A 24485-nucleotide genomic window follows, 5' to 3' on the forward strand; every position below is an offset into this window, starting at 1 on the left:
TCAAAGCTCCATTGGCTGTCGCAAAGTTTTCTTAATGTAATCATGTAATATTGCCGTTAGAGCATCCTTGTCCACACAGCAGGCTCAATGCACCTGGCCATGCAGTGCAATTCTAGAGAAGCACCTCTGGAAGAGAATGTGGTAGAGCTTAAATGCTGCTGCGTTTCAGTTTCCCCATTAAAATGAGTTTATTCTTCATATCATGAGCCAAGTCCTGTGGTAAAATAAATGTGTCCATCACTAGCCAGACCAACAGGCTTTGGGAAACGGCCATGTTTACAATGTGCACATGGATGTTGAAGTTCACTGAGCCCATGTGAAATGTTAATTTAAACTCTTGACCTTTCTATATAAATCCTTTAAGGAGGGGAATCACCGTTACTTTCCATGTTCTTAGACACGAGGTCGTTGTGTGACCGGAGGGCGTTCCCACTCGGAGGAGCTAGGTTTGCTCCCTGCTCTTTGCCGCTCTCAGTCTGTTGTGTTCCACCTCCGCCACTTGCTATGGCGGTGCTGCCTTGCTGTTCTTCCCCACAGCATGTCTTGCCTTGCTGGACTCCTGCCCCACTTCAATTTCTGCTTGCTAGAGCTTGTGCTTTTACAGCAGCAATATTCTGGTCTCATGCATTATTTTTCTTTCCCTTTCTCCCTACCACCACCCCTTGCAGTGGGAGAATCACAATAAAAGCCTACAGCTGGAGGCACAGACATACCAACGAATCCAGGAGAAAATCCAAGAAAGAGTTATGAACAACTTGGGAACATGGATAGACTGGCAATACCTACAAAATGCTGCAAAACTACTTGCAAAGGTGGGTAGTTGTGTGTTGTTTGGCACAGAGAATACACTCCAGAATGCTAAATTCACAACACCAAGTGAGATGGGGAATTTAGGAATTGTGGGTATGTGGGGCAGTACCTCTGGTCTAGGACATAACTAGCCAAAAATCATCTGGAAGTGACCTATATGAAGTCATATTTAACTGCACAAGTTCTTCCAAGGAAGGTGTAGGAAATTCCACCATGAAACATCCAGTTTTCCTGGTCAGAAAGTGGCTTCTTAGCCTCTGGCGGTCACACAGATATGACTGTGCTGACTTCCAAATCTGAGACTCTTGTCTTTCTTTTCTCTCTCTTCCACTCCCCGACAGTGTCGTTACACCCTGCAGTACACATATCCATATGCCTACTACATGGAGTCTGGTCCCAGAAAGAAACTGGTAAGATGTTTTGCTCTTTTCTTTGCTGATAGTGTTTTGGGGTGCAGCTGGCAGCATGCTGGGCTGAATTCCAGAGCTTGGCAATGTCTGAAATATTAATCCTGAGTTTGAGATAAGGACAGCATAAATAATAGGTGGTTTTGTACCTTTCCTCTTCACTTCGAGTTGACCAGCAGCTCAGACCTCTGATACATGACATTATTTTCCCAGGGCACTTAACTGCACTTTCACTAACAAGCAATTTGTCCAGCCAGTTTTGAGGCTGGATGTGCCTTTTTCTCCTTGGTAAGACTTAACACATTTCTGCAGGCTGTATCCCATGTGAGGAGCTGCTGGAGGATTGGTTTTCCAGCCTTGGATCAGGGTTTAGCTTTGCTTTCTATTTTTCCTGTAAGTTACTTGCTGGCTTGGTGCATCCAACAGGCTGGACAACAGCCCTGAATTCACTGGAGAAGTTGTTTCTTTGATTCAGTTGTCCAGTAAAACCTTTTATCCAATCTCTCTCCGTAGCAATATGTGTATTTTCTGAGGCTGTGGACAGATTTCTCCTCTGGATCTGACTGTGGAACAAGTTACTGCTCCCAGCACTGGTTGACAGTCTCTTTGCTCTGCCTGCAGAGCTGCTCACGAGAGTATTTCATGACCTATTTAAGGCAAAATGAGCTGAGTTAGGAGATATTTCTCACTTGCAGTGAATTTTGAGTGGTGCAGGCTGGGGACTGCTTACACAAGAAACTCCTGGAAGGGGTGATGCTGTCTGCCTGAAGGTGAACAAGGAGGAGGCACAAACCTGCTCTGCCAGCACAGCTGTCTGCAGAACACATTTGTCTGCTCCTCGAGTGCAGCGTGTGCTGTGAAACTGTTCCGCTAAACTAGTGTCTTGTTGCTGTCTCTTAATTTTGCTCTCTGCAGTTTGAATACCAGCAGGCCCAGCTGGAAGCTGAAATCGAAAACCTCTCGTGGAAGGTGGAGCGAGCAGACAGCTACGACAGAGGGGTGAGTGTTCGGCTCTCTTGAGCCTGCTGGACAGATTTTGTTTGTTGGGCTTAACACTTCTGTGTGAGCGCTAAGGCAGTCAAGTGCGGGTTCTGCAAAACTAGATCCAGAAAGTCACGTTTAGGCAGCAGATGCTGTAGAAGTGGAGTGCTTGCTGCCTTGTGGGAGAGGAGGGAGGGCCACAGTGAGTCCTGCAAACTGAAACGTGACCAACAAAGCTCTGAAGGAATCTGCATGTGGGTGAAGAGCAGATGCATTAAGCACGTAGCTTTTTAGACAGAGCAGGAGCCAGGTAACTGCAGAGGGAGCCCAGGTCGAAAGGAAAAGAATCTGCGATCTTGTCATCCCAAGCACATGTGACGTGTGAAGGTTGTCTGAGCTCAGCCTCTCTGTAAAGACAATGAACTCTTCTCTGGGGAGCTCATGCTCACGGTCTCTACCTTCTGTTTTACCAGGACTTAGAGAATCAGATGCACATAGCAGAGCAGAGACGGAGGACCCTGCTGAAAGACTTCCACGACACATAAGACAGGAGGAAATGACAAAGTGCAGGGGTGAGAGCAGCGAGTGAAGTGACGGCAGCTTCACCGGGATAAGCAGGCACTGCCTCTGGGAGAACACGGCCAAGGACAAAGCCACCCCTCCCCTTGCAAGTCAGACACATGCAAACACCACATCTTAGTCCAGTTTGTTCTCTTATCTTTCTGTTTCTGTTTTTGCCAGGCTAGAGGCCAGAGTTCAGATTGGCGTATTTCCTGGGGCGTTTCCCTCCTGCCCTTGGTGGATTCAGAAAGCGAGGGAGTTTTTCTCTGAATGGCTGTTAATAGTATTAGATCATTACAATTTATGTAATTTTCAACGGTTGTACAATTATACAGACAAACCTTAGAATAACACACAACCCTTTTTAAAAATAAATTGGCAGTGGAGTGTTTTTCCTTAATCTGCTTGTAAATTTAATGGGCTTTTCCCCCCCTCTCCCTTCCTCTGACCCAAAAATCCTCCCAGACACTGAAGGAGGTTACAAAATATCTCGGCTAGATTTCCCGATGCTCCTTTAACCGGGGCATTGTAGCCCTGGCATTGCAGGAGGAGACTGGCTGGCGTTAAGAGTGGCTTCTGCTGTGTCTGACCCGACAGTACCAGCAGTGGCCGTCGTTTGGGATGATTACATGTGGCATCTCTTTTCTTGTAAATCAGCTGTGCAAAATCCTGCTGAACAAACAAAAGCAACCAGAGGAACTGTGGGGGAGAGGCCAGGTTAATGCTGGGGGATATGCCTTGAGTCAGGTCACATTCTGCATTTGATGAATTTTAGGTCTTCCATGTAGATTTTTTGCCTTTTTTGTTTTCTTTGTGGGGAGGGTGTTGTGTTGCCAAAGTGAGTGATGAGGGAATAGTAGCATACAGTTGTTAATCAAGGCTTGGGGGCTTTTGCAGAGTGAAACAATCCATGTTATAACAGCGCCGTGCAGCCTGGTAGGGATTATTTGTGCCTGTTGGGTGACATGGCTGAGAAAATTTGATCCCATTCATCAAGGTGAGACTAAACACCGCTGCATTCTGAGGAGGAGAGATTGTGTACAACACACTCCCTGCCACGTGTTGGCAATGTGGATGGGCACTTGAATACAGAGCCTGCACAAAGCCAGGCAGAAAACTAACTAGCAAAATTAATTTATTTGTATATTAGTATTGATACTGGTGGGGACTTATCAGAAAATTGATTGTTAGGAGCATGTGGAGCTTTTTTATTAACATTCTTTTTTTCTAATGTAAAATATACACTAAAATAAAAATATGAAAACCTAGTTCATTTAGTAGGGGTTACCATGAAAAAGGTGACTGAAATGCTGATGCTTACCCGTTTGGTGAAGGAAGCAGGCCACAGGTCCGGATTTCACAGGCACATATGTCACCTGCACCAGAAACACGTTGTTTGCAGCCAGTAACGTGGAGGTGCAGTCTGAGCTGAGGAAATCTTCACCTTTGTGAGGAACTCATGGGAGTCTCTTCCACGCTGTATGTGGAAGTGTTGCCTTTGATGCATCCCTCTATCTCTGTTGCTCTTATACAATGTCACTTGATAAAAGTTAAAGCGGTGGGGGGAAAGTGCTAAATTCTGCATGTCAGAATAAGCTAACTCTGCTGTTTGAGCCTTTTTCATGTACCTGAGACATGTGAGCCAAGTATTTGCAGCAAGTACAGTTGGGCAGATGGATTTTAACATGAAAGCTGCATCAGTTTAAGAGGCATAGCTATTACAGGAGCTAATCCTATGGCCGTGTTTGTTGTACACAGCAGAAAATTACAAACGGAGAGGCCTTTCCTTTCCCTTCCTCCCTTCCCTGCTGTGGGATGCATCCTCAGGGAACGGGGGAACATGCTGGCAGGGGAATGGGGGTTGAAACAGAGGCAGGGGAGGGTTGCAGAGAGGTGGCTGGAGCCGGGGAGTGGGGGAGGGAGGGGGTCCGTAGTTTCGGGGTGCAGTGCTGCTTGCTGGGCAGGAGATCTCCAGAACTGTGGCTCCTTGTGTTCCTGCTCTGTCCTTGCTCCCCTCTAGGCTGGAGCCGTAGGGATAAATACATCTGTGCTCCACATGCTGTCTCCTGACTTCATCACCTCCTCTGCTCCCAGCAGCAGCCTCTTTGTGGCCTCCCCATGATATATTCTAGAGGTCAGTCCCTTCCTCTTCCCTTCCCTAATGACTGGCCAAGTGTGGGCACACTGGGCCCTGGGACAGGGATAGCGTGGGGGAAGGCTGACCGAGACCCAGCAGTTTGCAGTGTGTAGAACCGGTGTTTAAACTGTTCTTTAAAAAAAAATGTAACATGCAAAGTACTAATTAGGATAAAAGCTGGTGTTCTTGTTGTCTAAATGTAACTAGCATAACACTTAATCTCTTTGCAGAACAAGTGTGTGGAGTTTCCTAATCCAAAGAGCTCTCACTTCTGTTACATAGTTGTCCAGCTTTGAGCTAGATGAGAATGGGGTTCTGTCTCTTTCTCCCACCCTTGCCTTCTTCCCCTCCTCCCTCTCCAGTGCCCCCACAAAATGCTTTGCTAGGAATCCTTGTTTGTAGGCAAATTAGCCCGGATAGCTGCGGCCAGACTTACTGCACAGACTGCCAAGATGCTTGGCTGAGAAACACTAATGCATATTGCACAGTGTGCCCCCCAGTTCTTTCAAATTTTCGGAAACTAGAGCTTCAGCAGCAGTTCTGCTTATCTTAAAAGAAAACAAAACACCCGTTCTGAAGGTGTTGAAAGTCCTGGTTTGCACGCACAGATCCTATTTCTATGCTTTCTGGTGAGCAACAGGACTTATTGCTTTTGCAGCCCGGGCAGGATGACTCCCGTATTGCTGTTGTACAGAGGGTCAGACTCCAAGACAGAACCTGCAGAGCAAGGGACGGTTGGTTCTGTGTGAAGTGACTGACACTGAGAGGCAGGTGACAGGAAGGAAACTGGAGTTCTCAACGCCAAAAGACAAGGCCAATTTTTTCCCCCTCTGACAGGTACATGGGCCTGTTCAAACCACCAAGGTTACATGAATGTAGGTGAATAGAGAGTGGCTTGGGAGCTGTTAATTCTGAGGTACCAGTTTCCCTTTGGTGCGATTCTCCTACAGCTGTGGAATGTTTGCTTTTTTTTCTCTCTTTGCACTTGTTACCAGCTCTGCGCCCACCTCACACCTCTCCATCCTTGCACCGGATGCTTTTATTTCAGCCTTGCTTCTGTTAGTGCTTTGGCTGCCTCATCTCTAATAGTCCTCAGGCTTCCCAGACTGTAACAAAAACTTTTCTACTGATGATATAAACTGCATGACTGCTGCTGTGTGCCCTGCCGAATGCGCTGTGCCCGTGCAGGGACGGGGGCAGCAGGAGGTTTCTGTACTATAGTCTTGCACTCTAAATTTTAGACTTTTTAAGTGGGTGGAAAAAAAAAAATAGAACTTTATTTTTAAATGAGGCACTTGTTCTGGGAATTCCTTTCCTCGCCCCGCTCTGGTTCGGGATGTGTTAAGTGTTGGGGGGGCTGCAGTGTCCCCAGGACCGTGCCTGGGGGTCCACGAAGCTGCTGCCACCGGCCGCTTTTCTTCGCGGGCACTGGAGAGGGGCAGGGGCGGCGGAAGGAGACGATTGCCAGAGGTGTGCCCTTGGTTTATTTGAAATAAATTGTGACTTTCTAACTTCGGAGGTCTCCCGGCTCTTCTTGGGGCGGGTGGGGGGACACGCGCGTTTTCCCGCCGGCGCCGCCTTTCGCTCCCGTGGCCCCGCCTCCCCGCTGGCCCCGCCCCGCGGCGTGTGACGCAGCACGCCGGGTGGTTGCCGGGGTGACGCGCGAGGCCTGGCGGGCCGGGGGCGCGATGGCGGCGGCGGCGGCGTCGCGGGCGGAGGGCCCCCCGCTGCCCGGCCCGCCGGGGGGCCGCCCGCGGCCCGTCTGCTCGCGGCCCTACTTCCTCGTCCTCATGGTGTTCGCGCACCTCTACGTCCTCAACGTGCTGGGGCTGCTGCTCTTCGTGCACCTCAGCGCCGGCGAGACCGGCGGGCCGCCCGCCGCCACCCCCCCGCCGCCGCCGCCGCCGCCGCCGCCCGCCCGCGCCCTCCCGCGCCTCGAGGGCATCAAGGCAAGGCCGCGCCGGGGGGAGCGGGGCCGGGGCCGTCCCGCGCCGCCGCTGACCGCCGCTCTCCCCGCAGGTGGGTCACACGCAGCGGGTGGAGCTGGTGGCCGGGCGGGCCCACGCCGTGCGCACCCTCAGCCTCAAGCCGCTGCTCTTCGGTGAGTACCGGCCCCCGCCCCGCCGGTGCGGGAGCTGCCCGGGGGTCCCGCGGGCGGGTCCGGGAGGTCCCCGCTGCCCTGATGGGCGGGCACAGCCTGACAGCGGCCGGGGTCGGTCTGTCTGACACCTGCTCGGGGCAGAATGACCTGTCGGTTGTTCGCTTCTCCTCCCCGTGCCGCTTTTCCTCGGGGCTGCGTTAGAAAGAGCGTGATTTTTGTTGAGGGTATTTGGATGTACAGTGTTTACAGAGGTTTACTCGTTCTGGGTGGCCCGTTGGGAAGGATTTGGAGGATTAACCTTTCCAGGTTTTTCAGATTCTCTTTAAAATGCTGCAAAGAGACAGAGGATCGCTGAAGAGGACCTCAGAGAAGCTGCTCAGTGTTAGGAAGGGAAAAGAGATCCGTAAACTTTTGGTAATAAATGATGATAAAGCAATTTAGTGTTCGTGCTTCAGTACTGAGGAAATGATGAACACAACAGACTTAATACCTTCCATGATTTTGTGTCCTGTTCTAGATTTATCTTTATTTCTGGCTGCTCTCATACACAACCGTCTGGCTTTCAGATACTTTAAAACCTTCTTTACCTTTCTGTGATTCTTGCTGTGACTGGTAAAGTCTCATTAATTGAACTCTGCGTTCTAGAAGTCCGCTGAGAATATACAAATTAACTTTTTGGGACAGATGATTACAAAATTCCTGCTACTGCAGAGTCGGAGAATACCTGTTGTCTCTGAAAACACAGCTTTGAGAGTCTTCATTAGATGCTTTCTCAGTAATCTAATAGGTTTTTTTCTGATTCCAAATAGATTATGCACACTGAAAGCCTGCCCATGAATCAGATAGGTTTCTTATTAAATTCCTTTAATGCAGTAAGTATCTGGAAGAAATACACAAAGTTCTTTATAAATTTCTACATATGTGGTACTTGTGGTTTGCAAATTTCAAAGTGGATTTCTGTCTGACATTCAGTAAACAGACACACCAACCTGGAACTGCTATCCCACAGCATTCCCAAAGCTGACATCATTACCAGAACCACGGTCTGGAGCAATTGCTCTGATTTTCACTCAGGAAAACTCCAGTTTCCACCTTCTCTGCCCTGCTGGTGCTGCTTAAAAGAGTTGATCCTGTCCTGCAAGGAAGGTGCTGAAGTTGAGAAAAGGCAGGTTGGTCCCAGCAGCACTAATCCCACAAGTTTTAACTCGTCGCTCCGGCAGCTCCGTCGGCTCCAAGAGCAGCTTTGCTCCCTGGGGATGGTATCGCGGACATTCAGCACTGGAGATGCCGCACGAGTCTCTTCTCCTTTGTCCTCTGATAAGGAGTCACTTATTTAGAAACTGCAAGTCGCAAGACAGCTCTTATCTCCCGGATGAACCTGCCAAGAGCCAGCTCTGACTTTTAAAGACTTCCAGAGACTTCGCTGGCTATGCAAACAGTACCAATCTAAATCAACTGGTTTAAAAAACACTAATTCATTGCATCTCTGCTGTTTAAATTAGTGGAAGTGTGTATTTAACTTGTTTGCATTAGGCAAGCCCAGAGGTTGCTAGCAAGGGGCTCTTGATTTTTTGGGGCTTTTCCTTAATGCAAAGTGTTGTGGCTTGCGAGAGAGAGTTTAAGGGAATAAGTGGCTGGTCTGTGATCTTTTTGCTTTCAGCAGAGCAGGCTATATGGGACTACAGCAGCGGATGGCTCATTAATGATTTAATTGTGAGCTCTGTGCTTTGTGGCAGGGCACTGGGCACCACAGGGGAACTTTTGGAATGTGGGTAAGTCATCTGCATTGAACCCAAGTGTATTTCATGGAGCTGTGAAAAAGTCCCTGCCCTATTTTTACCGCCCCCCCCTCTGGCTACGAGATGTCATTTCTAAAGCTTGTCAGACCATCTGTGCACTTTTTAGTTAGGAAACACTAGTGATCAAACAATCCTATTAATGGAAGACAAATATTGGACAAAGCCTTTTCAACCTTCAGAGCTTTTAGATGTTCTGCTGTGTTTTCCAAACGCAGTCTGTTTGGAAGATCCTGCCATAGCAGGGACCACCTGGCAGTGGATTCTGTGAACGGGGCAGCAGTTTGCAAAACAAGGCAGTAGGGAGAAATAAAAATAGGAAATCTCTTGTGTTTTTTCTTCAGAGCCTCGGGGAATAGAAGGAATCGCCGCACGAATGTCAGGGCGCAGCTGAATTTCAGCCTGAGTGTCTGAGTGCTGCTCTCAGCCCACGCTGAAGGCGAAGGGGAGATGTTATCACGGGGTGTTGGTGTGCTTGGCGAGCACAGGGAGGCAATGCGCCTCCATCGCACCGAGCGGCTCTCTCCGCAGCCCACACTGCAGGCTCGTGAGCGAGGCACAACACGTTTCTCCCAAAAGCCGTTTTCCCCCTTATTTTCTTATTTCAGTCCCACTTCTAATCCAGTGTAGAAAACTTTCCACGGACAGTGCTCTGTCATGCAGTAGAAATCCAACTTGTTTTCTGTGGGGATTTGCTGTTTTCTGCTCTGTAGTCGGGAGTGCCGGAGCTGGCGCTGTGTTTGCCCCCGCAGGGAATTACGGTCCCTGCTCACCTGAGTGAGAGTGTGAGCTGCCGAGAACTTGGTGAGACTGAGTTTTGCCATCTTTTCTCTTTCCCTTTAGTGCAGGGGCAAGGCCGGGCAGACATGTAATGTTTCTCCCCCCCCATATCAGAACTGTGGGTGTCTCCTGCCGTGCCGCGGTTGGGACTCACCCCGAGCCCCAAGCAAAGCTGCTCTCCACCAGCAAGAGGTTTAAACGGCTCATGTCCCGCTCTGCTTTCTCAGGGCTCTTGTGATATCTTCGGTAGTTCCCCAGTTACCAGAATCTTCTGATCCAGACTTAATTTGTGAAGTTAAAATACGTTTTTTCCCTGTTAGGCAGCAATCCTCAGCTCTTTGCTCTGGGCCTTTGCCACTCGAGAGCGGCTCTTTCCGTGTACCTGTGCGGATGCTCGTCGACACTCAGTGCGGCAAGGGGAACGGAAAGCCTGTGGAGTTTAGCATTCATTTTAAGGGATTGGGCTTTGTGTGGGTGGGCTCCTCTCCCCTTTCATTAACCTCAGACTGTTCAAAAGTAAAGTATTTCTTCCATTAAATAAAAAAGCATCTCTTAGCAGTCAGGGAGACTTTCGTGTAACCTCTCTGGACAGAAAGCAAGCAGGCGCTTGGACAGCATCGGTGTCTCGGGGTCAAATAAAATGCTGAAAGGGCTATCAACTTTGATGAGAACCAGAAGGAACTATTATGACAGGTCTCTTCTAGACCTCTAGAACTCACCTGCGGAGCTCAGTTCAGTTTTGTTGTGATGTTGGATCCCACACTAAGCCGTCCATCGCAAGACCTGGATCTGCAGAGCCTTGCGGGAGGAATATATTCAATTTCCATCCTTAAGCGCTGTCCCAGTCAATCTGTAGTGAGGCCCTATCTGTGGACTATGACTGCTTTGAATCGCCTAAAAATATTGACTGTACATCTCCAAAACGCCAGCTGCCAGGGAAAGGAGTTTTCTAGCCATAGGGAAAGGAGCAGTTTCTTATTGTTGCAATTGAGATGTATTTTCAGACCTTCCGGGCGGCCTGTTCGGGGCAGCGGTGCTGCTTCCACCTGCGCACCGCCTGGTGCAGGTTCCTGTTCTTCTTCTGCCAGGCGTAGGCCTTGTTCACCACCACTTTGTCACTCTGTACTTCACCGCTCACAACGAAGACGCCCGCGTGGGTGCCCCTCATGATGTTGTGGACGCAGGTGGCATCGATGTCCAGCCACTGCTGGAGCCTGCCGGGGATTTCAGTTCGGAGGAGCGGGCCGTGCTTCAGGACCTCCACCCTGGAGGGGTCCAGGTCGAAGTCCGAGATGGTGGTGGTCACGTTCTTCCTCAGGATCCGGATTTTCACTGCTGCAGGGGTTGGAAAAAGAGCTGTTAGTTCCATTTAATCTTAATAGCCCTCGCCTACTTAAACATACAGCCAACCTAAGGCTTTCTTGCTGTATCTGTAATGTGATGATACATCCATCCAAACTCTTGTAATTGCAGTGAACTTGTACAAAGTTCTCGTTTGAGACTCGTTTCCAGTACTGAGCGCTGTTCTTCTCACTCTGCTTTTCTTATGAGAGTGGCGACAGCGTTCTCCGCAGCGCTGTGTGGGCAGAAACCCTGCAGCAAGCAGGGCTGCAAGCAAGTGGGTGCATCAAAGTCCTGGTCTTGTGCAAACGACTTGACTTTTCTCTGAGCTGGGATTTCAGGAGGTGACATGGCTGCCAGCTGCCCAGGATTTTAATTTTTTATTTTAATTATTATTTTTAATGAAGGCTGTGTGCCTGAATTCAGGACAGTACCGTGAAAACTTCGATGGAGCAGAGACAGTGCTGCCACCTGCTTGGGCTGCGAGAGAGTCACGTTACTAGAACAACAGTATTGAAGTTTGAAATAAATCACGTGGAGCTTGCTAAAGGTTTTTGTGGGCATCGATTGAAATGTTCTCTGAGGGAAAATCAGAGCAGCGCTTGTATTTAGCAGCCACAGACCAAAACCAAATTAGAGCCCGCAGAAATAAAGCAGATCTTCGCCTTTAGGTGTCCTACAGTTGGGCCCTCCTGCTACCTAACAGGTAAGTTTGCACCTGAGAATCCCTGCGATCTGCTGTAAAAGCTCCGGCTCCTCCAGGTCAGTTTCTTACAGAAAAGCCATTTTCTGTCCATGCCGCTATTTGGCTGCTAGAGGGAACGGCAGTAACTGCTAGAATGAGAGGGGTTACTCACCAAAATCGTTGGCACAGAGGTTGTCCAGGATCTCCCTGGCAGTGCTGGCCTCCTCCAGCTCGCAGTCCTTGCAGCTGGCTCGGGGCACTGCTGTAACAGAAATCTGGTTATAACACCCTTGCCAAGTTGCACTGGAAAAGGCGAAATACGATTTTGAGACCTGCAAGTGGTGTTTTGCTGTTTCTGAGCGGTGTTTTGCTGTTTCCGAGTGGCGCTGCCTCCCAGGCTACCCAGTCCCCGGAGAGACAGATTGCGCCGCCAGGGTGGGAGATGTGAAGCTGTCCTGTCTGTGGCTGGGGCGGACGCTGCTTGTTGTGCTTTGTTTAGGCTTGTGTGTGTTGCTGCGTGTTAAAGCAGCAGTTAAAATGCCAAATGAAGATCTCCTACCTTGGGTGAAACAGTAAAGCAATTGGTATGGCCAGACTCCATCCGGTGATGCTGAAATGAGGCGTCTGTTCTCCCCTTAACTGCTCTCGAATCTCCCCCAGTGCTCACCAGGATCTGAGTGTTTAATTTAGTCTTTTGATCTTAAAGATTTTATTTTTCTTGTGCAACTCATGTCTGCAGAGGCTTATACCCCTTTGTGGCGTTTCCTAATGTTTAAAGAGAAGTCTTGCAAAAGATTTCTTCTTGTATGTTGATTTAAACCCTGGGCGCAGCCGAAAGCTCAGGGCTGCAGCTCCTCGGCTCAGCGGGAAGCTCGTCTCACCAGCTCTCCTGCTGTGCCCGGGTGCTGGGTTTTACAGCCGCCCCTTCCCCCTGCCCCAAACCCCGCGTGCTCGACAGCACTTGGGGAGCTCGTGAATACAGCAGAGAGGAGGACGAGCTGCAGTTCACTTTACACTAATTTTCTAGACATAGTAGAGTTCCCAGAGAGAACAAAACTAGTGTGTTGTTTTGGTGGTTTTTTTTAGTATAGCTTAAACCTGGAAATATTAGGAATAGAAACAAGGCATAGGCCCATCCTTTTGAGTGTTACGTATGGGAAAATCACAGAATCACAGAGTGTCGGGGACTGGAAGGGACCTGGAAAGCTCATCCAGTGCAATCCCCCCATGGAGCAGGAACACCCAGATGAGGTTACACAGGAAGGTGTCCAGGCGGGTTGGAATGTCTGCAGAGAAGGAGACTCCACAACCTCCCTGGGCAGCCTGTTCCAGGTTCCATCACCCTCACCATGAAGAAGTTTCTTCTCAAATTTAAATGGAACCTCCTGTGTTCCAGTTTGTACCCATTGCTCCTTGTCCTATCATTGGTTGTCACCTAGAAGAGCCTGGCTCCATCCTCCTGACACTCACCCTTTATATATTGATAAACATTAATATACAAAGGACAAACAAAACAAAACAAGAAAAAACACCAAAACCTTACTTCTCCTGCTGGAGGAATTTTCCTCGGTGGACACCGCTGCGATGCACAGCTCGTGATCCGCAGGAAACTTGTTGCAGTTCAGGATTTCGGGCCAGGGGTAGCCGTAACAAGCCATGACGGGCGCGCAGCTCCTCTTGACGGCCTCGCACAGGCTGCGGCAGGGGTAGATGAGCCTGCGGAGGGGAAGGGGCTGCGGCACCTCTGGGCAGCGAGGCTGGGGGTCTGCGCAGGGCTGTGCTGCACGCTAGCGCTAGCAGAGCTGGTTTGGGGTCTTTCGTGTGTTTTGAACATACCCAGGATGCAAACAAATGTCTGAAGGCAGGAGCGATGAGGCTGTTTGATACAGGCTGCTGCTAGAAGCCCTTTCCATGCCCCAGCAGGATCTTCTCTAGTTGTGCAAAGGCTGCTTACCTTTGCAGGTGCCTAATCAGGTACCTGATTTCCGTAGCAGCTCTGTTCTTTGACGGCTGCACCTCAAAACTGAGGATTTACGGTCACACTGAGGAAGCCCCTGCGTGGCCGGGGCAGGAGCTGGGAAGGGGCTCAGGGGAGGTGGGAGGTGAAGCCACTGCAGGGTGTGAGGGGAGATGGAAACTTTGCCTGGGGTGGGAGAGCAGGAAAATCCAGAGGAGGGACATAATATTTCTGCTCTGTCAAGATGAAATGCTCATGTTTCACTTTCAGAGAGGAGGTCCCTGCTGGGTAATCCCATTGCCCCTCGCCAAGAGGGGCAGTGCGGCGTTTCAGGGACCGCGCTCATCACATTGCACGCGTTTTTCTCTGGGGAAACAAATGCACTTTTGCTCTTGGGGATTGTTACTTCCTACAGCTGAAATGACTAGTAAAAACATCTTACCTGTCCAAGCAGATCGGTGCAAAGAGGGAGCAGAGGAAAATCCTAGCGTCCGGGTGGCACTCCCTGGCCAGCAAGGGCAGCCAGCTGGAGGACTGCTGGATCACCTCCGGCATGGTCTCGTGCTCCAGCAGGTTGGGGATCCTCATCTCGGAGTAGCCGATATCGTAGCACAAGGCCATGCGGTGCGGGATGGGCGTGCAGCTGGAGGATCTGCGCAGGTAGCTCGCCCGGGCTCCCGGAGAGCCCCAGAGCAGCAGCCGTGCCAGGAGACCCAGCAGCCACGGGCCACCCGACCTCCTGTGGTGGAGCGAGCGAGGGGCGACCATGCTGGGAGCGAGCTGGACCGGGAGAACGGGCTGTGCACCCCGGACTGAGCTGCTCCCGACTGCGGGACGCCTTTTTATAGCCTACGAGCCACCTCTCTGTCAATCCATCCTCATTAAGTGCAGCCCTTTCAGAGCCCTCATGGGGAAGACAATGGTCCAATTTTCGTTTGCCAGCGGCCCCGATTGTTTGGATTTTAGCAGGGGTTTGGCTTAGATCAGCAGGTGTGGAAATGAGGGCAGTTGGGGAGGGATGAATGACTTGGCCCGTGTGTCTTGGGGCTCTTTCAGCCGAGATTGAATCTCTGTTTGACACCAGTGCTCAAACCCATCCCCTTTCTCTTGCTCCAGGATTAGTCATTATTTCATAAACCCCGATGTTTTCCTCTCTTTTGTTTTTTGTAAAAGCAATCAAGTGTTGCTCAAAGTCAATTAGGAGACATTTGTTTAGCTGGATCTATTGTTGAGCGGGCAGAGAGATAGGATGGTCTCACAGCCAGAAGTTAACTGTTTCGGAGAGCGGAGGGAACTAATTTGCAGCTGTGGAGCCGAGTTGTTTGCAGATGAGATTAGCTGGAAACCCCCTCACCTTACAACCTGCCTGACAAGAGTGCGCTTTCTGGCTAACAGAATCTTTCCTTCATTACAAAATCCCCTTACGACCGCTGAAGAGTGGGAGTGTCCTTCCTGCAGCACGTAATTAAGATTCCAGAAGCCGTCATTATTGTAGCCCAGTTTGGGGAACTGGAAATACTGGGGGTGTTGCTTGCCAGCACTTGGGGTTCATTTGGACCTGGTGCTGTGCCGCAAGGTTCAGACTGTCCGGCGGCATCTCTGGCTCTGAAGTTTCCTCTGGCACCAGGACCCTGTGCTGCCTGTGGCAGAGATTTTCTCCTGGGAGGGTGTTAGGGATACCACTGGCTGATTTGTGTTTCCGGGGCTGCCCAGGAACATCTCATTTATCTCCAGGGCTGGTTCTGGTCTGTACTAAGCAGGAAGCCAACTGCTTATTGACAGTTTGTGCTGATAGGGTTGATTTAAGGTCATGGAAGTAATTCATTTCCACTCCCCCCTGCTTTGAGGATTGCTGGAGATGTAATGTGTCCTTGGCACATTCCTGCAGGAGCTCTATGGGGCTGCGACTTGAAGAGCAGGACCTTGGGCCTAGGAGCACTTAAACCTGTCCTGCTCGGGTGTTTTTTCCTTCCCTCCTTGGAAGTCTCAGCAGCTGTAACACAGTCCCCACAGCAGTGACAGGCGTCGGCCAGAAGGATCATAGAACAGAATCATAGAACAGTTTGGGTTGAAGGGACCTTCCCAGCTCCCCCAGTGCCCCCCTGCCATGAGCAGGGACATCTTCACCAGCTCAGGTTGCTCAGAGCCCCGTCCAGCCTGGCCTGGGATGTCTCCAGGGATGGTTCATCCACCACCTCTCTGGCCAACCTGGGCCAGGCTCTCACCACCCTCAGGGGCAACAATTCCTTCCTCATGTCCAGCCTGAATCTCCCTCCTTTAGTTTAAAACCATCGCCCCTTGTGCTATCACAACAGGCCCTGCTAAAGCATGCCCATCTTTCTTATCGGCCTGTTTTAAGCACTGAAAGGTACAATAAGGTCTCCATGGAGCTTTCTCCTCTCCTCTGGGGTCCTAGTATTGCCTGATCGCTGCTGGTGTCGTGCTGCCAAAGCAAGCTGGTTATACTGGGATGCTACCTGGGTGTAGAGCATGGCACCTGCCATATGCAGTGTCTTGTTTAAAATTGTTTGAAGACCATTTTTAGTCAGAAGTCAAGGGAGGGAATAAGTTTGGAACTTGTCTCCTTGCTGTCCGAGTTTCATAGCAGAGAGCTGTGCCAGGTTCCCCTGAACGGCGTTTGGTTTTGTGCAAGTGTCGTCCTCTCCACGTGAGCGCAGAAGCCCGAAACCCCAGCCGCCACCTCCACCCGCCGGAAAGGCCTTGGCCTCTTTTCCTGTAGAGCCACAGTTCCCAGACTGTGATCCACATGTCACCTTTGAAGTGATAATATGAGGTGATATGCGCGTGTTTGTTCACTCCTTTGTCCATTGTGGTATCCATGAGAGAGTTTAAGGGCTTGACCCCTGGATTCAAACATTTAGGAACTACTGCTGTAAAAATACCCGCTTGCAGCAGCTCAGGTGTGTGGCGTATGCTCCTTCTGGTAGAACAGTGAATGCCTTTGAATGTCCCAAACTTAAGTAGTTTCTAAATTTCCCCCACACCTCTTTATTTTTGTTTTCCTCTTACGAGCGGCCTGCCATGGCCACAGGCTCCCGCTCTAACAGTTCCTCAGTCTCTGTTGCTGCTCACGCTTTTGCTGCAGAAATTCCCGACTTCCTAACAGAGGAGGAGTGCAAGCTCATCATCCACCTGGCGCAGCTGAAGGGGCTGCAGAAGAGCCAGATCCTACCAACGGACGACTATGAGGAAGCCATGGAAATGATCGAAATCAGCCAGATGGACATTTTCAATCTGCTGGACCACAATCAGGATGGGCAGCTGCAGCTCAAAGAGGTAGAGCGGGGGACAGACTGGGGGAGGTTTTCTGAGGGACCCTCTGGCAGGTCCTCTCCTCAGATGGTCTCTTGGTTACTCAGTGTGCTCGGGTAGGGCCAGATCCTAGTATGCACTCATCAGCATTTGCTTCATTTTACGTCTTAAGGCTTGTGCTGGCCTTCAGGATACAAGTTTTGGGGCTTAATTTTACATCTCAAGGCTTGTGCTGGCCTTCAGCCTACAAGTTTTGGGGGAAACATGCAACAGTTGTGATCCTGTTGAGATGTAGCAGTGGTCCTTGGCAGTAGATGTGAGTTTTGAACACACTGGGTAAAATGTTCCTTGTGCTGTGGGTTTCCTCGTGCAGGGTGTCCCAGGAAAGGGAGTTTGTAGTGCAGACGCTGCTGTGGGGACTAACAGCACATGGAAAGGAACCGTTTTGTTCCGAGCCCTTATCTGGGACAAGTAAAAGTATTCACTTTTATCATCAGTAGCTCTATGTTTCCTTCAAGAGGAAGAGCTGTGCCCCCTCCATCCCGTGACTGGTTAATCAAGTCCCAGCAGTCATTTGCCGTGACCCAAACTAGAAATAAGAGCACTCATGAGCCTCACGCTGTGTGTGGCTGCCAGATGATTCTCACTGCCGTCTTCTTTCTGCAGAGACGTGCTGACGCCTGGCTGGCCGATGCTCTGCAGAGAAGGGAGCCCGCCAGGCCTCACGCAGGGAATCTGTTTCGTTAGTACAAGAAACCAGTGTCCAGCATTGATCCATTTATGAATTTCAGGTGTTGACTCACACCCGGCTTGGGAACGGCAGGTGGATGACCCCCGAAAACATCCGGGAGATGTACACGGCAGTCAAAGCCGATCCCGATGGGAATGGTAAGAGCATCTTCATGGGAATCCCCTCAGCACCTCGCACAGCCCTGCAGCACAGAGCAGGATCCGTGTCCCTGTCTGTTGCTCTAGCTATGGTCTTCAAAGGAAAATAACGCTGCTTGAGAGACCTTCGCAGAGAAGTAACATCAGTGTGAACGTCTCATCGCAGCACTCCTGCCCCTCCATTGCCAATCTCGCAGCATAGTTCCACCACCTGGGCTCGGATCTTGCAGAAGCAGGACCAGAACATGACTCTGTGCTCCCTCTCCTCTGTCAAACCTCCCTTGGTTTGTCTGCTGCTGTAACAGAACCTTCGGGGTGCACTTCTGCTCCCGTGGTTCTAGAAACTGCTCTGGTTTTGACTATGCGGATCTTGATACCTGTTTTCATGAAGACTTGTGCTGCAGGCTATGAGTGCTGCATCCCTGCTGGGGGGTGGAATGTGTGGAGGTGGGGGTGCTCTTGTTGGGCAGCCTTTGTTGCTGACCCCCCTCTCTGTATTCCACGAGGCCACTTCTGCCCCTCCTGCCCCTGCTCTCCTAAGGGTTTCCGCTGGTCCGGAATTGCACTGTAACCTCTGCTGCTCTAATTAGAGTGGCCTCAATTAAGCAACTCTCCATTTCCTAATCAAATTAAGTGAACGCACAGGCTCTGCACACTGTCTCCCAGTGACCTGGCGTTGAGAGCTGCCCAGGAGGAGCCGCTTTGGAGTTGAAGCAGTACCCGTGTGAATGCCGAAATATCCGGAGGGCACCCTGTGCCCCGCTCCTCCGGGCCGATGGCATTCTTGGCAGGGGTAGGAGCGTATGACTGAGTCGTCAGTGGCTTTTCCACTGTCCTGGCCATTAATAAATGAAAGGTCCTGTTAAAGTCCTCCTGGCAGGACCTTGCTTCCAGATTACATTGGTACATGACATCAAGAGACCGGGTCACAACCTGGATGTGGCACTGCGTCCTCAAAGGCCGCGTGGGGGGAAGCGGGGACAGTGACACGCTAGGAATAATAATGGTCTGGATAATTTGGTTGTGACCACTGGCACCTGAGGAACTGTCCCAGGCTGACCCCGGTGCTGCGGCCGGAGGGAGCTGTGCCCGGGGAGCGGAGCTGGCACCCCCGCAGCCCTGGGTCTGCGCCTGAGCGAGCTCCGCTGGCGGCCCGCGGTGCGTGCCGGCCACCGGCCCGCGGCCTGCAGAGCACCCCAGGGGCCTGGGCCCCGCTGCCGGCCGTCCTGCTTCTCCACAGAGGGGAAACAACACCCAAGGATGTTTTCCGAAGGTGACAAAGGCCAAAGTCCGTCCCTCGCTGAGCCGAGTTCAGTCCAAACAAGAAATACCTGTTTTAGTAGAAACCACTTTTTACCTCTCACGTTTCTGTTATTTCTGCTTACACAAGGTCATACTGTTGTGTTTCTCACTCATGTTTCACACTTACACAAATGCAGAAGAATGTACTGCTTGTTGTTTGGGGTTTGGCTTGTTTAAATTACCCTGCGAGGTCTTGTAGAAAATGTGGTCTGAAGTGTCCCACTCTGTTCTTGACGGTGTCTGTTTAAATATCTATACAAGTCCCAAGGCATCATGTGGCACAGGCTTTTTAGCTGTGGCATTGCATACGTTAGAGCTGTAAGTTCTCTCTTGGTGGATTGGTTTGCATGTCTTAGGAGCTTTTTAAAGTTTCAAATGGTATTTTGCCCGTCCCAGTTGTGACCCTGCAAGGCAGCCAACAGCTCACTGTTGCAGGTTGCCGTATACCCTCTGCTCACCTAAAGGCGAGAGCGTTGCTGCGGGCTGTAACGCTGCACATATGGGGTGCAGCCTGTGGTGGACCCCGAATGTGGCAATTTCTGCAGTGCCCTCAGCTGGTGTTTTCTCCGAGTACAGAACACCAAGAACTATTTATTACCTGCACCACAGTCAACTGGCTTTTCCCCTCTTCCCGTAGGGGTGCTGAGTTTGGAGGAGTTCAAACGACTGAACATCCGTGATTTCCACAAGTACATGGGAAGCCAGAAAGTGAAGATGAGCGACTTGGTGCGCAACAGCCAGCACACCTGGCTGTACCAGGGCGAGGGGGCACACCAGGTGATGAGAGCCATCCGGCAAAGGTGAGGGCCAGGCGGCCGGCGGGCGGGCTTGTGGGCACAGGGACCACCTGTGCTGCGAGAGGTGGTGGCAGACTTGCTAATATTCACACTTCCTAATTGCGTGAAAGTCGTTTTGCAGTATAAAGAGCAATGAGCACAGACAACGAAATGGGGAGAGGGAGGTTTTCATTAGAACAAGAATTTGTATTGTCCCGTGGAAAAGGAAAAAGAAAAATAAAGCCTTTCAGCGTCTCCACTCACTTTTGGGAACAGCCTTATAAAACCACAAAGACTTGGCATTGTACGAAATAATTCATTCTAATTAGTAAATGAGCTTACTGGGAGAAACTGCCCGTTTCCAATGCTGTCTGGGTGCCAGTAGTTACTGTCATTTGCTTTAGTTACTCATGCATTTCACTGAAATCTGTCTTAGCTGTTCAGAGCTGACTTTTTAACAAGCACGACTTCATCTTAAGTAAGCCGAGTTAGCTTAATCCTCCAAGCACACGTATCACAGGGCGGCTCACAGCAGATGGGAGAACCTGTCACCTTTCCCTGCACCTCAGATTTGGTACTGGGACGCGCTGAAACCCGGCGTGCAGGCCAAACCATTTAGCTGCGGTGAATTTCAGATAATTGGCTGGGCGCTCTCTTGTTCTTGGTGCTGGTCCTCGCCCAGGACATGGGTGGGTAAAATCTGTCCCCAGGCTTGAAAACGGCTGTTGGCCACTCCTTTTCTTCAGCGCATTCCAGCGGGAGAATGGAGTCGCATATTGCCTTGATTAAGGCAGGCTGGGGCTGCCGCCCCTCCGTGCCAGCCAGCGCACAGCCAGCAGCATGCTGCTTTTACACTTGGGTTTGGCCGCTGTTCCGAGCCCTCTGCAGACGTGAAGACATCGCTGAGGGAGGCTGTTAGTCCTCCCTGGGACCCGTGCGGTGCCTGGAGGGGCTTTGCCATCCTGCCCGGGTGCCACTTTCCCCTCGTACCTGCTCCGAGGGCTTCACCAGTCTGGATTCTCAGAGCTCTGAGTGTTCTTTGGCAGGTCTCCAGAGGTACCTGCTTGCCTTGGGGATGATCTCAGATGTAGCAGCGGAAAAATCCCAGAGCAGGAGGGCTCCAGTCTCCTTGACCACTTCCCTGCCCCTCTGCCCTGGGAGGAGGCTGCTGAAAAGGCAACAGGGAAAGGTGAGTTAGGTGACAAGAATGTTCCTAGAGCTAGTCCCTCTCGTTCGCTCTCAGCTGGGGCCCTGGGCTTTGCTAACTGTTCTCGAGGTCTGTAGGTGATGTGCAGGAGTCCAGAGCAGCGATGAGATGACACACGAAGGCTCCAGGGACACAACACAGAAGGGATCTTGCTGAGCAAGGAAAGTCTTCCTGAGAGCAGTCCTGCTGGAGATGCACCTTTTGGTTTTGCTTTTACTTACCATGACAAGGACTTTCTGAGCTGGTGGTCTAACAAATCTGTAAGGACATAGTTACCTCTTGGCATGCTTGCTGCAGCCCATCGTCTCTTCAGTCTGTTGGGGGTTTCTTTCTCTGGATTTCTTCGGTGCTTTGGAGTAGCAGCTGACCAGGGTGACGGTGCTTTCCCTTCACCTGCTCCCCTCTCCTCTTCCCCAGGGTAATGCGCCTGACTCGCTTGCCCCCCGAGATTGTGGAGCACAGCGAGCCCCTGCAGGTAGTGCGATATGACCAAGGAGGGCACTACCATGCCCACATGGACAGCGGCCCCGTCTTCCCCGAGACCGCCTGCAGCCACACCAAGCTGGTTGCCAACGAGAGCGCTCCCTTCGAGACCTCCTGCCGGTAAGGGCTGCCCGGGCACGAGCTGGAGCCCGTCACAGAAGACGTGTGGAGAGTCGATGCGCCTCACTTTGCGTGGGACTCGGTGCTTGGGTTGTGGGCGTGCAAACCAGCTCTTGAGATTGTTGGTATGAGGGGGCATGGAGAGGGAGGTGGGTGAATCTTGCAAGGCCACAGAGCTGGTGTGAGGAGGAGGGCAGAGGGATTCTGCAGAGTAGCTGGGCTGTCCCCACCAGAGGCTAGCAACGCACCCTCGGAGGCTAAATCCTCACCCATTGTGAATGGGGGATTTTCTCTGTTCTCCTCTTGGAGAAAAGCTGATGATGTAAATCCCGTGTCTTGTGATGTCTTGGAGGAACTTCTGTACGCGTGCTGGAGGCGCGGGGTGCAGACAGCCCTGTGCGTCTCCTCCCGTTCCAGATGTGTCCCCTGACAGCCGCTCTGTCTTGCAGGTACGTGACAGTGCTGTTCTACCTGAACAATGTGACTGGGGGAGGCGAAACAGTCTTCCCTATAGCTGATAACAGGACATATGAAGAAATGGTAAATGAATCTCACCTGCATGTTACCTCTGGGGATTTTGAGTCCCTCTCTGAATGTCTTTATTTGCTGTGGCAGCAGAAGGGATGTGGTGCATGAGGTTGGTGGACGTTAACCTCCGCAGCTAGAGCACAGGGAAGCTGTGCTTTGCTTACAGTCTTTCCTCTCTGAGGGCAAGGGAAGAGGCACAGGGGTTTGGGAGCTCAGAGGTGTGAAGGGTGGTCTGTTGGCCCTGCTGCCATAACATGGGTCCTGCTTGCTTCTGTCTGGGCAGGTTTCCTCAGATTGAGTCTCAACAGGAATGCTGTGCTCCCATCAGGCAATGTGTTAAGGAATGAGCAGCTGCTCAGAAACAGGTTATGGACCTCCAGGCAGCTGAAATTGGCTTCTCGGGGTGGGTTGTGAAAGTTCTGCCCAGCATCAGCCTTGGGGTGTCCCTGGGGGCTGTTCAGGCAAAGGGCAGGACGATGGTTGACGGCAGAGGCAGCCCAGTGCGTGCGCTTCATTCCATCCCTGTTTGCGACACCTCCTCTGTGGTTTCTCACCAGTCTTTGATCCAGAACGACGTTGACCTGCGAGACACTCGGAAAAACTGCGACAAGGGCAATTTGCGAGTGAAACCTCAGCAAGGCACTGCGGTCTTCTGGTACAATTACCTGTCAGACGGAGAAGGTACAGTCTCATTTCAAGGCTCGGCTCTTGGGAGGGGTAGGACTGCAGGAGGTGACAGCTGTCTGCTTCTTGTGGTGGGTGGGAGCTCCGAAGAGACCCAAAGGGTGGTAGCTGCCTGCTAGTGGGAACTGTGGAGTCTACTTGTCACCAGCTGGGTAGGAGCTTCCTGACTCTGAAAAGCCTTTGTTTACAGGCAGTAGGTCAGTGGCTCCTGATGTCTTTGGGGGACGGGACTAGCGAGCAAACAAAGCCCTTGGCTGCACTAGCCATCGCCAGCTGCCTCCCATCCCGCTGTGCGAGCTGAAACTCCTGCTGGAACTTGGTCTGCAATTCAAAATGTTTCACTGATGTGGTGTTGCCCAAAGGGGTGGGGAGGGGAGATAGACAAAGGCACGGCGATCAGCTCTGCAGCGCAGGGAGGCATGGCCCACCCCGTGCAAGACTCCGCCGTGCTTGGGGACGACTCCTGCTTTATAGCTCAGCTGCAGCCTGATAATATGTGTGCTTGGGGCTGTTTTTCTCATGAAGCACAGCACAGTTTTCCCTGACAGCCGGGCTGGGGATTGACATGAATCTTCCAGGCTGCTGGTGAGTGTGACTCCAGAGTGTCTCGATGGCAGATTTGGAGTGCTGGTGGGAGGAGGGAGTATAGCACCCTAGCTCTCCTGGGGGCAGCCCATGTTTCCATCTCTAGAAAATCCACAGAGGAGGTCACAGGACCAGCATTTGGGCTGTTTGATGGTAATATCAAGAGCATCGCTCTCCTGTAAGAAGAGCCCTGTTGTGTTTTATGAGTAAATGGTTCCTAAATGGAAGTCAGCTGCTTCATGCAAGTCTGCTGCAGAAATACCATGGGGCCTCTGTGAAGAGAGGATCATTTAGAATTGCTGAAATGCAATCTCTAATACGGCTGTGAGCCTTCTAGCAGCAGCAGCACCCATTTCTTCCATGCTACTTTCCCCTTCTGGGAAGAGTTGAGAAGACCAGCAATTGTGATGCAGAACGTGAGAGCTCCCTGTGCTGAGTGGAAACATGCAGGCACTGAGCATTTTGCACACAGAGAGCCTGCCCTGGTGAACTCCTCATAGGTGCTAGGGCGGGGTAGCGCTAAGGTGGAGGGGTGCCAGGAGAAGCCAACTCCTGTAGGATGTGTCTGAGCTAAAATCCAAGCAGGAGCTGTGTGTCAGCGTTGACTTGGCTGCGCAGTCCCAGCTGTGCCTACCCATGCTGCAGCAACCTTTGCCACCTCCTAACAGGATTTTTGCTCCGCAGGCTGGGTGGGGGAGCTGGATGACTTCGCCCTGCACGGGGGCTGCCTGGTCACCCAAGGCACGAAGTGGATTGCCAACAACTGGATCAACGTGGATCCCAACCGCCGGCGGCAGCTGCAGTTCCAGCAGGAGATGGAGCGTTACGCGGGGGCCGGGGCCGGAGCCCCGGGCGAGTGGACAGTGGATAAAGCCTACAGCGGGGTGCACCTGGAGCTATAGGGCCGGGCTCAGGGAGGGGCGCAGGGCCCGGCCGCGCACACGTGGCTTTTTCCCGCGCTGGGCGGGGGCGGGGCCGCGGGCCACGTGCGCGGCGGGGCCGCGTCGCGCGCCAATAAAGCGTGGAGAGACGGGCACCGCCTCCGCGTGACCTGGGGGCGGGGCGACGGGAGCCCAGCCAATG

General features: G+C 51.6%; 3 protein-coding genes across 8 annotated transcripts in view; 2 read left to right on the top strand and 1 right to left on the bottom strand.

Moving 5' to 3' along the window:
* ARIH2 (ariadne RBR E3 ubiquitin protein ligase 2) overlaps positions 1-4627 on the top strand; it is a 32442-nt gene extending 27815 nt beyond the window's left edge. For all 6 annotated transcript variants that reach the window (XM_080350231.1, XM_080350235.1, XM_080350234.1 and 3 more), the window contains 4 exons: positions 669-812; positions 1152-1220; positions 2133-2216; positions 2672-4627. In XM_080350231.1, coding sequence (XP_080206357.1) covers positions 669-812; positions 1152-1220; positions 2133-2216; positions 2672-2743 — 369 coding nt within the window. In that variant the 3' untranslated portion in view covers positions 2744-4627. The remainder of the gene's footprint in view (positions 1-668; positions 813-1151; positions 1221-2132; positions 2217-2671) is intronic.
* Positions 4628-6544: 1917 nt separating this feature from the next.
* Positions 6545-24438, top strand: P4HTM (prolyl 4-hydroxylase, transmembrane). Its single transcript, XM_080350473.1, has 9 exons — positions 6545-6845; positions 6916-6997; positions 16663-16853; positions 17621-17717; positions 19657-19819; positions 21420-21605; positions 22055-22145; positions 22691-22814; positions 24087-24438. Exons 1-9 carry the CDS (start codon positions 6585-6587, stop codon positions 24302-24304), a joined length of 1413 nt encoding a protein of 470 aa, XP_080206599.1. The 5' UTR covers positions 6545-6584; the 3' UTR covers positions 24305-24438.
* Positions 10550-14397, bottom strand: LOC308044029 (secreted frizzled-related protein 5-like). Its single transcript, XM_080350474.1, has 4 exons — positions 13999-14397; positions 13143-13315; positions 11772-11858; positions 10550-10908 (listed from the first exon to the last, which is right to left on the bottom strand). Exons 1-4 carry the CDS (start codon positions 14322-14324, stop codon positions 10574-10576), a joined length of 921 nt encoding a protein of 306 aa, XP_080206600.1. The 5' UTR covers positions 14325-14397; the 3' UTR covers positions 10550-10573.
* Positions 24439-24485: the final 47 nt, after the last annotated feature.

This window comes from Nesoenas mayeri, assembly GCF_963082525.1.
Source record: "Nesoenas mayeri genome assembly, chromosome: 10".
NCBI classification, from domain to species: domain Eukaryota; kingdom Metazoa; phylum Chordata; class Aves; order Columbiformes; family Columbidae; genus Nesoenas; species Nesoenas mayeri.

Coding starts and splice junctions, on each gene's coding strand:
- LOC308044029 (XM_080350474.1), bottom strand. CDS start 14,324: ATGGTCGCCCCTCGCTCGCTCCACCACAGGAGGTCGGGTGGCCCGTGG. Junction 13,316..13,998: donor GCACCGATCTGCTTGGACAG/GTAAGATGTTTT, acceptor TCCCCTCCGCAG/GCTCATCTACCCCTGCCGCA. Junction 10,909..11,771: donor CCTCTGTGCCAACGATTTTG/GTGAGTAACCCC, acceptor CAACCCCTGCAG/CAGTGAAAATCCGGATCCTG.
- P4HTM (XM_080350473.1), top strand. CDS start 6,585: ATGGCGGCGGCGGCGGCGTCGCGGGCGGAGGGCCCCCCGCTGCCCGGC. Junction 21,606..22,054: donor CCCTTCGAGACCTCCTGCCG/GTAAGGGCTGCC, acceptor TCTGTCTTGCAG/GTACGTGACAGTGCTGTTCT. Junction 22,815..24,086: donor TTACCTGTCAGACGGAGAAG/GTACAGTCTCAT, acceptor TTTGCTCCGCAG/GCTGGGTGGGGGAGCTGGAT.